The sequence below is a fragment of the Scyliorhinus torazame genome, chromosome 18 (genome assembly GCF_047496885.1).
Source record: "Scyliorhinus torazame isolate Kashiwa2021f chromosome 18, sScyTor2.1, whole genome shotgun sequence".
Classification (NCBI taxonomy): domain Eukaryota; kingdom Metazoa; phylum Chordata; class Chondrichthyes; order Carcharhiniformes; family Scyliorhinidae; genus Scyliorhinus; species Scyliorhinus torazame.
This window is the reverse complement of record NC_092724.1, coordinates 68,385,715-68,402,010: the sequence shown is the minus strand read 5'-3', so window position 1 is coordinate 68,402,010 and position 16,296 is coordinate 68,385,715. Positions and strand designations below refer to the sequence as shown.

Sequence of the window (16,296 nt, the reverse complement as noted above, 5' to 3'; positions counted from 1 at the left end):
TACCGGGAGCTTTCGGAGGCGGAGGAAACTCCGGTGGAGGAGCTTAAGGGCAAGTGGGAGGACGAGCTAGGAGGAGAGATAGAGGCGGGTCTGTGGGCGGATGCCCTAAGCAGGGTTAATACATCCTCATCATGTGCCTATTACAATTTAAGGTAGTCCACCCGGCACACATGACAGTGGCTAGGATGAGCAAGTTTTTCGGGGTAGAGTACAGGTGTGCACGGGAAGCCCAGCAAATCATGTCCACATGTTTTGGGCACGCCCGAAGCTTAGAGGGTTTTGGCAGGGTTTTGCGAAGGCAATGTCCACGGTGCTAAAAACACCGGTGATGCCGAGTCCAGAGGTAGCGATCTTTGGAGTGTCGGAAGAGCTGGGAGTACAGGGGGTGAAAGAGGCCGACGTCTTGGCCTTTGCCTCCCTGGTAGCCCGGAGACGGATCTTATTAATGTGGAAGGACTCGAAGCCCCCGATGTAGAGACCTGGGTTAGTGACATGGCTGGGTTTCTCAGTCTCGAGAAAATAAAGTTTGCCTTAAGAGGGTCAATGTTAGGGTTCACCCGGAGGTGGCAGCCGTTCGTCAACTGCAGATGCAGTATTCCAATGGTGGGGGGAGAGAGAGGGCTGGATTGTTGTTTTATGGTTGGGGTGTGTGAAGATTGGGTTGGGGGTGGAAACGTTTAGTATACATGTTTATGTTATTATTATAAAAACTTGCAAATACCTTAATAAAATATTTTTGAAAAAAGGAACCCCGTAAACCTGTGGCAAGTCAGTTGTTAGTTTCTCCGTGCCTGAAGTCCTGCTGCTGTTAGGACTGGCCTGTATTTGACTTGAGTCAAGTTCAGTTACATTTATCTGTGTATCATTAACCCACCTGATGTGGGTTTCTGGTGATGAACATCGGGAGCAGTCATTTTAAAGTCTTTTGTGAATGGAGTTGGTTGGTCGGTTGTGGGCAGAGCGACTCGGTTACAGAGCAGATACATGTGAGTTGAGCTTCTCTGTCCACTTGTTTAGGTCTCATCAAGACAATTTAAACTGACTGCACAGCATTGTATCTGCTTAATCCAGTTCTTTGTGTAATATCACTTGTATTGGTGCCCATTCCATACTGATCACCTGGTTACTGGGTGCACAAAGTTATCCAATTAACTATTGTATGAAATTTATATAATGTTACAATCCTTTCCAGGTATCCAGACTAGCCAGGATGCTAGATTTTATGCCCTGTCGGCAAGATTTGAGCCATTCAGCAATGAGGATAAAAGCCTGGTGATTCAGTTCACTGTGAAACATGAGCAGAAGATTGACTGCGGCGGTGGTTACATTAAACTCTTCCCAGCTGACTTGGATCAGGAAGCCATTCACGGAGAGTCTGAATATTACCTCATGTTCGGTGAGTTCACTGGGCTTAGGTAGCCAATGTTAAAGTACTTCGCGAGGAAGTTATGTCGGCTTATAAGCTTATTCCATTGACATAGCATGCATTTGAAAATAAAGCAGCCTCTAGATTATAATTAAGAAGTGGCAGGCAGGTAAGTTCTCCCAGTGAGTCTCAGTCATCTGATTCAAAGTGGTCTAAGATTTAGCCAACTATTACTGCTTTTTACCACCGTTCATTTCTAAACTAAAAATTCAATTAATCTACAGTGATCCCCTCTTCAGTCCCCATGAGAAGTTCATGAGTAATTTAGTACCTGAAGCATTCTGCGCAAGGAACTGACTAGGCCCATATAGATATTATGTGCTGCAATATTGTACTGGCCACCGCATTCTGTGTGTCATACTAGTATTTACTATACACACGTACCATGTGTATTAATTAGTGGGAGGAGCCGGTTTAGCTCAGTTGACTGAACGGCTGATTTGTGATGCAGAGTGAGGCCAATTCAATTCAATGTCAGCAGTTCAATTCCCGTACCGGCTGAAGTTTATTCATGAAGGCCTGCCTTCTCAACTCTGCACCTGTGGTGATCCTCAGGTTAAATCATAGAATCCCTACGATGGTGGGGGGGGGTTGTGCCACCATGCCGTCCCTAAATAAATCACCATATAAATGCTGCAGTTTTCTTCCTTTTTTTTCTCCAAGAATCAAATTGAACATGAATTGAAAAATATGTCCGTTTTCTTGCACCTAAGGTCCCGATATTTGTGGATACTCAACAAAGAAAGTACATGTAATTATCAACTACAAAGGCAAAAACCATCTAATCAAGAACGACATTAAGTGCAAGGTGTGTATTAATTTATAAGCTACATGTACCATTGACAAAACATGCCTATGCGAAGTGATGTGGAGTAAGGAAAATGACGACTGAGCCAAAGGACATTAGGAGGGCTGGTCAAGTGATTGGATGAAAAAGCTGGTTTTCGGGAGTGTCTAAAAAGAGGAGAGGAAGATGAAGAGTTTGAGGGAGGAAAATCCAGAAAGTGTAGGAGGCTGAAGGCATGGCTGCAAATTAAAGAATTGAAATGGACAAAGAGGCTGCAGTCTGACAAACGGAGTATTTGTAGGATTATAAATATTCAATGGGAAAAGAGCAAATTCTCTTCCCATTTGTTCTCTTGTTGGAGAGCCATACTGATCGCGATGGCAAAGCAGGTTTTCCACCTGGGATCTTGACCAAGGAACAATATGGGAACTGGGAAACCAGGGAATGAGAAATGTTTAGAGGGTTTCAAATGAGCAGCAAATGCCATTGGAATGGGGATGGAGTCCAGTTCTACTCCAATCTGCATTAATCAGTCAGGTGCCAAATGGAAGAAATATCTTCAAGCATGGGGAAAGGCAAACCTAAGGGAAAACCATGCCTGGGTGGTCCCATGTCACAAACAGCAAGACCATTAAAAAGTTTCATTTTAATCTCTGCAACCTTCCAATGACAATTATACATACAATTCTTTGCACATTTCCCCATTCTTACCTGAATCTGCTTGACTCCTCTCTGTGGGAGAGAGGGGTTACAAAGCACAAACTCTGGTATAGCAATACTTTGTGATCAAATTGGTTTGTTAGATCCCATACAAGTGAGTTGACACTACTGTGAGCACCGTTTGTTTTTGGTCTTTAAAATTTTTTTAAAATAAATTTAGAATACCCAGTTAAATTTTCCAATTAAGGGGCAATTTAGCGTGTCTAATTCTCTGCACACCTTTGGGTTGTGGGAGCGAAACCCACGCAAACACGGGGAGAATGTGCAAACTCCACACGGACAGTGACCCAGAGCCAGGATCGAACCTGGGCCCTCGGTGCCGTGAGACAGCAGGGCTAACCACTGCGCCAGCCTGCTGCCCTTGTTTTTGTTCTTTGCAGGACGATGAGTTGACCCACCTGTACACGCTGATCATCAAACCTGATCAGACATACGAAGTTAAGATTGACAACGCAAAGGTGGAGTCAGGTAATCTGGAAAATGACTGGGACCTCCTGCCAGTAAAGAAGATCAAGGATCCTGAAGTGACGAAGCCAGAGGACTGGGATGACCGAGAGACAATTGATGATGTTGATGACAAAAAGCCAGAGGTGAGATTGGAGAACCATGAGCAGCAGTTGCTTTGGTCTCCCTGTGATTGTTGACCACCCATCAGGTGTTGTTGACCATCCATCAGGTGTTGTTGTGACAAGTAGCCGTTCCCAAATATTACAGAAACTTTTTATCTAGTATCAATCCGCCAGAGCAAGCTTCTGCCATTATACATAATGGAAAGTCATTGGTAGGGGAGATGGAAGGTTGAAAAACTCAGACTGATATTGCACCTCCCACTGGCAACGTAGACTAGAACAGTGCATCACTTGGTGTTGAGGAACTTGACTTGTCCTCAAAATTATCTGCAGTGATAACTCGACAATAACACCATCCGGATAAAAAGCTTTAACTAGGAATAAACTGACATAACCATGTATATGTGTTGGTGAGAAAGCTGATGAGCGAGTTCATGAGGGCAATGATTAAATTGACGGAGCTGCTAACTATTCCAGTGCAGGTAATAATTGTCTGATCTGACCACACATTCTTCATCTCTACTGACAAATGCAGGATTGGGATAAACCTGAGAACATTCCAGACCCAGATGCCAAAAAACCAGAGGATTGGGATGAAGAAATGGATGGAGAGTGGGAGCCTCCAGTGATCCCAAACCCAGAGTACAAGGTATGGAAGTAAAATTGTTGGTTTTACAGAATAGAAACCGGATATTCGCTCCACCCACATTCATTTAACCCTATTTAGCATATCTTTTGATGCAATTATTTAGCTTTCCCTTAAATGCATCTTTGCCTCAACAACGATGCGTTAGTAAGTTCAACATTCTGACATATGGAATCCTGAGCTATTTATATAGAAGCACATGGTACAAAAGCCAAGAACCTCTTATAAACCTAAAAAATGTTTGATCACAGCTTGAATATTGTGTCCAATTCTGGGCGCCAGGCTTTGGAGAGGGTACAGAAGAGATTCATTATATGATTTCAAGGATGAGGTCAAAATGTAAGGTTCTTTCGCTTCAAAAAAAGACTCCAGGAGATTGGATAATCATTCATGGTTCAGACGAGAGTAAATAGAGAGAAACCTTTTCCAAAGGTTTAAGGGTGGATAACCAGAGGGCACAGATTAAAGGTAATTGGCAAAAGAACCAAGGGTGGGATTCTCCAATAATTGGGTTATAGTCCCATGCCAGCGTAAAAATGCTGGCGAATCACTGGACTTTCCTGAAGAAAGTCCTGAATTATTTGCCTACCTGCAGGGGGCTAGCAGGGAGTGCTTCTCGCAGCTCTGGCCCCGGATACGGGGCCCCGCATTTCCGGTGCGGATGCGCACGGCGGCGGCCTGCAGCGCCTGCCCCGTGGGACATGGTGGACTCAGCCCGCGTATTGGCACCAGAAATGTAGGCCCCCTGAGATCGCGGGCGCCCATGGGTCTGTGACGCCCGATCACACCCCTGGCCGTCCGTGAGCCCCCCCCCCCAGCCCCCGGTGATTGATCCCCCGCCCCCCACCAGGGCGACCGCACCAGCCGTTCCCGACGGCCGATAGGTGGTTAGAACCACGCCGTCGGGAACTCGGCAAGTTTTCCTCGGAAAATCGCGGGGGGGGGGGGCCTCTGTCAATGGCCCCTACCCGCGCCGTGTAGTATGTGTGCGCGCGTGATTTGCGAGCGATTCTCCGGGGACCGGTTTTGTGATCGTGATTTCAGCGCGGAAGCTTGGAGAATCCAACCCCAGGTCTAATGAATGGTTATGATATTGAATGCACTATCTGATATAAGCAAATTGGATAAATACTTGGAGGAGAAAAAAAAATGTCAGGGATCTGGAGAAAGAGTGGGGCAGTGGGAATAACTGGATTGTCCTTCAAAAGAGATAGGACATACTTGGGAATAGAGGGATACGGACCCCGGAAGTGTAGAAGATTTTAGTTTATACGGGCAGCATGGTCGTCGCGGGCTTGAGGGCCGAAGGCCTGTTCCTGTGCTGTACTTTTCTTTGTTCTTTGTTCTTGATGGACTGAATGACAACCTCCTGTTCTGTAATATCCCATATCTCTAACCGCTTTCTGGGTAAAGAGGTTTCTTGTGTCTGCCTTATTTACTGTCAGCAAAAGAAGGGAAATGAGGAAGGGGTTTATTAGTGAAGATTTTACATTTGTGGCCCCTAGTATTGATCTTCCCACAAATGGAAATATCTTCTCTACATCTACCTTGTCAAACCACTCCCTTTATGTTGAATACCTCTTTCTAGATAAAAGAGTAGTTATTATCTCAGTTCTGGTGTATTCCTTCTCCACTGCCTTTATATCCTTTTTGTAATAAGGAGAACATAACTGTTCAGTTTTTAAAAGAATATAAATTTAGAGCACCCAATTTTTTTTTTCCCAGCTAAGGGGCAATTTAGCGTGGCCAATTCACCTACCCAGCACATCTTTGGGTTGTGAGGGTGATACCTACGCAGACACAGGGAGAATGTGCAAACTCCACACGGACAGTGACCCAGGGCCGGGATCGAACCCGGGTACTCGGTGCCGTGAGGTAGCAGTGGTAACAACTGGGCCACCGGGCTGCCTCCACTTTGGAATAAATTAGGCAGCAGTTAATGTCCATTCTTCCCAAATACAATGGCATATGTTAAGGCTTTAAACACTTTGGCTACTGTGTAGCTGCATACACTTGCAATACAACCGGTACAGCGAATAGCTCTTATCCTGCTGTTATCAACTGGGTAAGGTATAACTCTAAAATTGAAAGATCTTAACAGAAACAAGATGTACATTTTTGTCGGCTATGAATAAAATATACTAAATATTTGCAAAATTTTAAGTTTGAAACATGTTGAATGCAGTTTCTTTTGAGTTGTTAAACTCCTATTTTCCATTAAAGGTATTTCACCGAGAGTGGCACAGTGGTTAGCACTGCTGCCTCACGGCACAGAGAACCCGCGTCCGATTCCGGCCCCGGGTCACTGTCCATGTGGAGTTTGCACATTCTTCCCATATCTGCGTGGATCTTACTCTCACAACCCTAAGATGTGCAGGTGGATTGGCCATGTTAAATTGCCCCTTCGTTGGAAACCATTTTTAAAATGTATTTCACAAGTTTTTCACTCCTCCTTTCATCCATGTAACTGAATCTTTAATCGCATTTTTGTTGGTTTAAGTAGCTTTCGCTATTTGCCTTATTAAGATCTTTATTTTTCATAGCCCTACGAAGTAGAATAGCACCTAACAGAAACTGTTAAAGTCTGAGTGCTTGGAGTATTGGTAACAAAGGGCAGTTTCCCCTTTTGTTCAGCTTCACACGTGCATTGCCACCTTACTTTGCACACCTGGGGTGTTGTACGTTGCATTAAACATTGGCTGAATAAATGTTCTTTTTTTTTTAAACCTAGGGTGAATGGAAACCAAAACAAATAAAAAATCCCAGCTACAAAGGTTCCTGGGTCCATCCAGAGATTGACAATCCTGAATATGCTCCTGACACTAACATCTACAGATTTCCGAACATTGGCGTGATTGGACTGGACCTGTGGCAGGTCAGTAATGGGCAGTGATACTGACTGGCTTCAGTATGTTTTGTAGCAATATTTACATTTGGGAGTATTTGGGATTGCAAACCTACTCTTCAAATATCAGGTCTGGCCTTTGTCCTCCCTGTCATTAAATCTACAGAAGTGTGGAACACACAATCACAGCACTACGGCTGTCTTACAAAAGGTTACAGAGAACTCTGATTACCATCCTTATTGCTGACAACCCAGTCTCAGTGATTGGCTTTGAAGACGATACTGAACCAGATGCCATGAAGGAGTTAGATTAATTTACGTTCTGCTGAAATCATGCATGTTCTATAATTCTCCAGGTTCAGGACGATGGCTTTACTGTTTAAATTCAATTCCAGCACATAATGAGCCACTGTGAGCCAAACAGACAAAAATCCGTTTTGTGCTACAGCAGCTGGTATTGTAATTGTTAAGTTTATCTTCTCTAAGCAATGATGTGGAGATACTTGGGTGGGCACAGTGTGAAGTCATATAACACCAGGTTAAAGTCCAACAGGTTTATTTGGAATCGCGAGGTTTCGGAGCGTAGCTCCATCATCAGGTGAGTTCACTCACCTGATGATGAGCTACGCTTCGAAAGCTCGTGATCCCAAATAAACCTGTTGAAAATGAAATGAATGAAAATGAAAATCGCTTATTGTCATGAGTAGGCTTCAATGAAGTTACTGTGAAAAGCCCCTAGTCGCCACATTCCGGCGCCTGTTCGGGGAGGCTGGTACGGGAATTGAACCGTGCTGCTGGCCTGCCTTGGTCTGCTTTGAAAACCAGCGATTTAGCCCAGTGAGCTGCTGTTGGAAGACGCCTTACTTTTCTCTGAGTAAGGAAGAGGCATAAAGCTGTTTCCGCCCACTAAGGTTTCAGCTATGGCCCTAATCTCACTGTTGCCTTCAGATCAAAAGATTAAGGGTTCAATTCTCACGCCAGAAACTTTAACACCTAATTTACACTGGCATTTCAATGCAGTACCAAGGGAGTACTACACTGTTGGAAGTGCTGTCTTTCGGATGGAACATTAAGCTGAGGTCCTGTCTGTGCACTCAGGCAGATGTAAAAGATCTCTTGCCACTATTTGAAGAGCTGGATAAGTCACCCGTGCCCTGGCCAATATTTGTCACTCAACCAAAATCTTTTATTGAATTAATTATGTGGTCATTCATTGCTGTCTGCGGGACCAGGCTTCACTTCGATTGATTGCCATGTTTTCTATATGATAAAAGTAACTACACTTCAAAATAAAAGTAGTTCTGGTGTTTGGGCATCCCGAGATCATGATCATTGCTGCATAATTTATTTTTTCAGCAACCCCCAGATGTGTGGGTATTGTGTGAGGGAAAATTGAGTTTGCCTGTGATATCTGCACAGAGGATTAAAAAAACCAACATGATACTTCAGAATTAAATGGTGCAGTATGTTTTAACACTGGCTTAAAGAAAGCTTCTGGGATCAGGGGTCTGTGGAGCCCACTGGATGAAACAGAAAAGTCCTCAGACTACATCCAGTGGATGTGAACCTCTGGAACAACACAGTCAAAATTTTGACAATTTAACCCAGGTGGTAAGAATTGATGTTAGAAGAGGCAAAACTCTCACTGGTGCACCCGATGATCCTGAGCTGGAGTTTGGATTAACTTTGGGCTGTGCTATTCCTGAACGGGTATTTTCAACAAATGGAATTAACCCCAGTTGCCAAGAACAGTGAGGTTGGCACTGCCCTGTTGCCTCTTTCCCTTTAAAGGTGTCATCCTTAGTTCAGTACTGGCACCAACACCTGAGTCACAATCCAGAGACTTGACCATGTAACCTGGGCTGACATCTGGGTACTGAGGTGCTGCAGTGTCGTAGATGCTATCTTTTGGATGAGTTGCTTCCAATCACATGATTCTAATCAATTTGAAGGCCAGATGTTCATTGCCAGGTTTCTTGTTACATTAGTTGCTGCAAGTACATTACTGCTGTGCTGAATTCTCGATTTCCTGGTTTGCGAAATGGTTTCAATGTCTCCTTGAAAAATGACATGACATAGCACTTTGTGACATTGTTTTGAGTACCCAATTCTTTTTTCCAATTAAGGGGCAATTTTAGCGTGTCCAATCGCCTACCTTGCACATCTTTGTGTTGTGTGGGCAAAACCCATGCAAACACGGGGAGAATGTGCGAACTCCACACAGACAGTGACCCAGAGCCGGGATCGAACCTGGGACCCCGGCGCCAAGAGACAGCAGTGCTACCGACTGCGCCACCGCGCTGCCCTCTTTGTGACATTGTTACCACACATGTATTGAAATTGCAGAGAAATGGCACGCATGTTGTATGTCGGGTAATAAGCAGCCAGTTAGGGCAGCACGGTGGCGCAGTGGTAGCACTGCAGTCTCACGGTGCCAAGGTCCCAGGTTCGAGCCCGGCTCTGGGTCACTATCCTTGTGGAGTTTGCACATTCTCCCCGTGTTTGCGGGGGTTTCGCCATCACAACCCAAAGATGTGCAGGGTAGGTGGGTTGAACACGCTAAATTGCCCCTTAATTGGAAAAAATGAATTGGGAACTCTAAATTTGTTTTTTTTTAAAAGCAGCCAGTTCAAACACACTATCCTAATTCTTGTTTTACAGGTGAAATCTGGTACTATTTTTGATAATTTTCTCATCACCGATGATGAAAAATATGCAGAAGAGTTTGGCAGTCAGACATGGGGACAAACTAAGGTGAGGTGGTTGTGAATTGGAGGTGGAATGGTGGGAGAAAGACAATCTGTAAACTAATTGAATTAATATTTTGATGCTGCAATACTTTGCCTTAAGAAAGCAGGGCACATCGATTTGTGCTTGTGATATTTAACATGCTAAGTAATATTGGTAGAGGCCAGCAATACAGCCCCTCATTGCTTTGTAAAGCAGGGATTGTACCATGAAGATGAGATGGGGGTGGAAGAGAGGAAAATAAAATGTAAGACAGGCCTTGCCCCTGTCAAGTCTATGAATTATTATAAGCAGGGACATTTGTTTACTTTGTGTCTTTTCTCCTTCCATTCGTTGGAATGTATTTGCCTGTCTGGCACCTTATCTAATGATGGTGTGAACCCAAAAGCAGATTGGACTGAAGTGTCCGAGCTGAGCCTGGTCCTGTTCTTAACTGACTCTCACATGCCAATTTTCCAACTGGAGACAATATAGAATGATTTAAAACACTAATGTTATTTTTAGTCCCACCCCTTCCGCACATCTCCTAGGAATGCTGGGCCCAATTCCAGTGCCCCTGTTGCAATCATAGACGAAACAGAACAGAAGGCGGCCATTTTGACCTTGTGAGTCTGCAGTGGCTCTTTGGAAGAGCAATTCAGTTGGTCCTACTTCCCTCGCTCTTTCAACAAATCATTGCAATTTTTTCTCCTTAGTATTTATCCAACACTCTTTTGAAAGCTACAGTGAATCTATATCCACTATCTTATTGGGCAGCACATTCCAAATCCTAGCATGTCGTTTTTTTATTTAGAAAAAATTTTACTCAAGCACTTGTAATTTTCACAATTTAACATGTTGACGTTTCTAAAACAACTGCACGGGTCAACGCACAAAATACCCCCTAAAAGAACAACAAACTATAAACCACGTCCCCCACTTCTCCCGCACTGTCCCCAATTACCCGTATACTAAGTTCCCTGTCCTTATTTAACATTACCATGCCTCCTGTTTCCCCCCCCCCCCCCATCTTTTCCCTTTCCCCCCTTACTGCTGACGTTCAATTTTTGTTAAAGAAATCGATGAATGGCTGCTAACTCTGGGCGAATTCCTGTATTGATCCTCTCACAGCGAACTTGATTTTGCTCCAGACTGAGAAACTCTACCATATCGTCTACCATGACGACTTCGGGGGCTCCGAGTCCCTCCATCTCAGCAAGATCCGTCTCCAGGGCCACCAGGGAGGAGAAGGCCAGGATATCGGCCTCTCTCCCCCACTTTGCCCCCGGATCCTCCGACACCCCAGATATTGCCAATTCTGGAGTTACCCTACCTTCCAGGACTTCCGACATAACATCTGCAAATCCCTGCCAGAATTCCCTCAGTTTCGGACATGCCCAAAACATATGAACATGGTTGGCCGGACTACCCCCACACCGTCCACATCTGTCCTCCACCGCTCGAAGAACCTACTCATCCGGGCTACCGTTATGTGGTCCCTGTGGGCTACTTTGAACTGAATCAAGCTACGTCTAGCACAGGACGAGGATGCATTTACCCTTTTCAAGGCTTTTTCCCATAGTTCAGTTTCCAGCTCCCCTCCAAGCTCCTCTTCCCACTTCCTCTTCACTTCTTTGACAGGGGCCCCTTCCCACTCTAACAATTCCCTGTATATCTCCGAAACCTTCCCACCTCCAACCCCTGTTTTTGACAGCACTTTATCCTGTAGTCCCCTTAGGGGGAGGCGAGGAAAGCTTGGGACCTGCCTCCGTACAAAGTTCCGCATTTGAAGGTATCGAAACCCATTCCCACCCAGCAAATCAAACTCCTCTAATGTCTTCAAGGTCGGAAAGCCCTCCTGGATGAATAGATCCCCAAAACTCTCAATCCCTGTCTGCTGCCATACCTGAAAGCCCCCATCCAGCCCCCCCCCCCGACAAACTGGTGATTGTCACAGATCGGTGACCACACTGATGCCCCCCCCCCCCCCAGTCTCATATGCTGCCTCCATTGCCCCCACACCCTTAGGGCTGCCACCACCCGGTGAGAATGGCAGGGGTGCCGTCAGTAAAGCCTCCAGACTCGTACCTTTGCAGGATGCTGCCTCTATCCACTCCCAAACTGACCCCTCTCCCACTACCCACTTCCTGACCATCGATATGTTGGCAGCCCAGTAATAGTTTATAAAGCTCAGGAGAGCCAAGCCCCCTTCTCTGCGGGTCCGTTCCAGGACAGCCCTCCTTACTCTCTTTCTCCCCCCCCCCTCATATAAACCTCGATATCGCCGCATTCATACTTCTGAAAAAAGCAAATCGACCGCATAGAGATAGACCCTGTGGTTTTCCCCCCCGCCCCCCCCCCCTCTCTCACTATACCCCGCCAGGCACTCGCCGCTCTCAGGGCCATTGGTAAGGGTTCTATGGCCAGGGCAAACAGTAATGGGGAGAGCGGACATCCCTGCCTTGTCCCCCGACATAGACTAAAGTATTCCGACCGAACTCTGTTAGTTCTTACGTTTGCCACCGGGGCCCGGTACAATAACCGGACCCACTCCACAAATCCCTGCCCAAACCCAAACCTGCCTAAAATATCCCATAGATACTTCCACTCCACCAGGTCGAAAGCCTTCTCCGCGTCCATGGCGATTACCACCTCAGCATTGCGCCCCTCCGCTGGCATCATAATTACATTAAGAAGCTGTCTAATGTTGGATGTGTCATGTGAGAGTCACTTTAAGACATGGATGTTTAAGCAATGTACCTTTAAGAAAACAGTGATGTCAGAGAGTGGGTGGAGCTGAGCAGTTCAGCCATTTTGAAGTTTCAGTTTGGAGGAAAAGAGCTTGGGGAGTGTCCGTGTTTGCAGTGAGTTGGATTTGCTGTGATCTCTGCCATTTTTCCTGAACTAAAAATATCCGCCTCATCCTCCACCTGTTCTTGTTCTTTTTCAACCATCTGATCAAAGATCGTTTCTGATAATTGCACTTCAACTTCATCTTCACTCTTTGATTTCTCCTCTTGTCTTAACCTGTGACTTTGCGACCTTGTTACTACACAATCCGGAAAAATCCCAGGATATTCGTCCTTCAACACTTCAGTTGTCGGATTGTCCACTGGCTTATCAACCACAGTAGGCATCACTCCCACCTGCGATCCAGCTATATCATTACCCAAGATAAACTGTATTCCTGGACAAGTTAGTTTATCTATTACTCCTACTACCACTTCACCACTCTTCACTGGACTTTCCAACCTTACCTTATATAATGGAACGCTACTCCTCTCACCCTGAATTCCACATATGACCACCTTTTCTTGCAACATTCTTCCAAAACTACATAATTAAACACCATTAAAGATTGACCAGCCCCTATATCTCTTAAAATTGTGACTTCTTTACCTGCTCCTCCTGATACACATGAGTAAACTTTACCCAAACAAGTAAATTCTTTAGACATCTGGCACCTTCTTAACAATTACTTCTTGAACAGGCTGTACAATCGTTTGCACCTTCTTCGCTTCCCTTGGGCTTTCCTTTACCACTCTAACAAACCCCACTGTCTCATCCTGTTTTATCACATCAGCCTTCCCAGTGCTTTTCTTCAACCACCAACACTGTGACTTCACATGGCCTAGTTTATTACAGTGAAAACATTTGAAACTTCTCATTTCTTTTCCACCCTCCTGGATTTCTTTTTTAATCTGAGGTACACTCTCTTTATTGTCTTCATCAGATCACCTTTACCTTTACCATTTGAGTATTTCTCATGTCCCCAGTTTCTATCCCTCACAGGCTGAAACTGATGTCGGAAACCAAGCTTTGATTTATGAACTAATTCATAATCATCTGCCATTTCTGCTGCTAATCTCACAGTTTTAACCCTCTGTTCTTCCATATGAGTTCTCACTACATCAGGAATTGAATTTTTAAACTCTTCCAAAAGTATACTTTCTCTGAGAGCTTCATAGGTTTAGTCTATTTTCAAAGCCCTTATCCACCTATCACAATTACTCTGTTTGAGCCTTTCAAACTCCATGTATAGAACATAGAACATAGAACGATACAGCGCAGTACAGGCCCTTCGGCCCACGATGTTGCGCCGAAACAAAAGCCATCTAACCTACACTATGCCATTATCATCCATATGTTTATCCAATAAACTGTTAAATGCCCTCAATGTTGGCGAGTTCACTACTGTAGCAGGTAGGGCATTCCACGGCCTCACTACTCTTTGCGTAAAGAACCTACCTCTGACCTCTGTCCTATATCTATTACCCCTCAGTTTAAAGCTATGTCCCCTCGTGCCAGCCATTTTCATCTGCGGGAGAAGACTCTCACTGTCCACCCTATCTAACCCCCTGATCATTTTGTATGCCTCTATTAAGTCTCCTCTTAACCTTCTTCTCTCCAACGAAAACAACCTCAAGTCCATCAGCCTTTCCTCATAAGATTTTCCCTCCATACCAGGCAACATCCTGGTAAATCTCCTCTGCACCCGCTCCAAAGTATGTTTGACCAAATTCTTTCCTTAAATTTCTAAACCTTTGTCTGCAAGCTTCAGGCACTAGTTCATATGCACTTAAGATGGATTTCTTCACCTCCTCATATTTTCCAGATACCTCCTCCGGTAGTGATGCAAACACTTCACTAGCCCTACCTATCAGCTTTGTTTGAATCAGTAATACCCACATGTCCTGTGGCCATTGCATTTGTTTAGCTACCTTCTCAAATGAAATGAAAAAGACTTCCACCTCCTTCTCGTCAAACCTTGGCAATGCTTGGACATATTTAAATATATCTCCACCACGTCTTCGACTATGACTCTGTCTCATTATCCTCATCCATCTCCTCCAACTGTACGTGTCCCTTTGCGTCTGCCAATTTTAACTGATTTTCATGTTTCAGAGCCATTTTCCAAAGTTCAAACTCTCTCTCTTTTTCCCTTTCCTCTCTATCTCTTTCTTTGTTTCTTTCTTCTCTCTCCTTTTCTTTTTCCTCTCTCTCTCTTTCTCTTTCTGCTCTCTCTCTTTCGTATTCAAGCCACTTTAATTCTTTCTCATGTTCCATTTGTTTAATTTGCAAATGAATTTTAGCCACTTCCCATGAACTCTATCTCAGGCAACTTTAAATGCTTAACCACCGCCATAATTACCTCATCTTTTCGCATTTTGTCAGGTAATGTTAACTGCAATGTTATTGCCAGACCCAACAGTCTGCGTTTGGTCTCTGTCCGTAAAGTACTGCGTGTGACAGTCTCCACCCCCAAAAACCTATGAGCCTCTGAAAGAGCCATTGTCCACAACACACTCCCCACTTAAACTAAAATACCACACCGGAAAAGCAACAATCCTTCACTGTCTTTAAGTTCACAAAAGCCAATCCAATAGATAGACTTTTATCCCCCTCGAGACCCCAATTGTTATGGGAGAGGCGTTTTCAGAACCCCAAAATGTATCATGGCGTTCAACCAACCTCCCCCTTTAATGTATTTGTTGCTTTTCCCAGCACACGGCTTGTCCCCTAGGCGTGGGATTACAATTATGGACACGTGGGTTTTTAAACACAAAACAATGTTTATTCCATGAACTCAACTTAACATCTTAAATAAACATTGGATCGCTTAACACCCCTTACTTCAAATATAACTCTGAAAATATTACAACAGCAAATAATCCCTCAAAATGTTCCTTCAAACTTCCAAGAGACTTAACACCTTTAAACAGAATCACATCAGGTTAAAGGCTTTACTATTATGAGTTTAAATCACCCAAATGATCCAGAGATATTCTTTCATGGCAGAGATCACAGCAAATCCAGCTCACTGCAAACACACACTCCCCAAGCTCTTTTCCTCTTTTCCTCCAAACTGAAACTTCAAAATGGCTGATCCACCCACTCTCTGACATCACTGTTTTCTTAAAGGTACATTGCTTAAACATCCATGTCTTAAAGGTACTCTCACATGACAGATGTCAGGTGCCTGCCTTTTACAAATCCCGTCTGATCCTCCCCAATTATCTCCGGGACACAATCCTCTATTCGAGTGGCCAGGATCTTTGCCAATAATTTGGCGTCTACATTCAAGAGGGAGATTGGCCTGTACGATCCACAGCTCTCCGGATCCTTGTCACGCTTCAGGATGAGAGAAATTGATGCGTGTGATAACATTGGGGGGGGGGGGGGGCGGGGGGGGGGGGGAGTACTCCCAGCTCATTGGACTCGTTAAAAGTCCTAACCATGAGCGGCCCCAGTAACCCAGAGAACTTCTTACAAAATTCCACTGGGAATCCGTCAGGTCCCGGGGCTTTACCCGATTGCATCGCCCCCAGTCCATCTATCACCTCCCCAAGCTCAACCGGGGCCCCCTAGGACCTCCACCAGCTCCTCGTGTACCTTCGGGAACTCTAGCCTCCCCACAAATTGATTCATGCCCTCCTTCCCAACCGGGGGTTCCGACTCGTATAGCTGGCTCTAAAATTCCCGGAGTACTTAATTCACCGCCCCCGGGTCCCTCACCATGTTCCCCCTCATGTCCTTTATTTTCCTTATTTCTCTCGCTGCCTCCTGTTTCCTCAG

At 44.9% G+C, this 16,296-nt stretch overlaps 1 protein-coding gene across 2 annotated transcripts in view; it reads left to right on the top strand.

Annotated features, from left to right (window-relative positions):
- The window catches only part of LOC140395273 (calreticulin-like), a 220,808-nt gene that overhangs the window by 17,546 nt on the left and 186,966 nt on the right, over positions 1-16,296 (top strand). The window contains exons 3-8 of one of the 2 annotated variants that reach the window (XM_072482842.1): positions 1,193-1,396; positions 2,140-2,234; positions 3,314-3,523; positions 4,038-4,151; positions 6,880-7,023; positions 9,655-9,752. In XM_072482842.1, coding sequence (XP_072338943.1) covers positions 1,193-1,396; positions 2,140-2,234; positions 3,314-3,523; positions 4,038-4,151; positions 6,880-7,023; positions 9,655-9,752 — 865 coding nt within the window. The remainder of the gene's footprint in view (positions 1-1,192; positions 1,397-2,139; positions 2,235-3,313; positions 3,524-4,037; positions 4,152-6,879; positions 7,024-9,654; positions 9,753-16,296) is intronic. The other variant, XM_072482841.1, reaches the window with a different exon arrangement.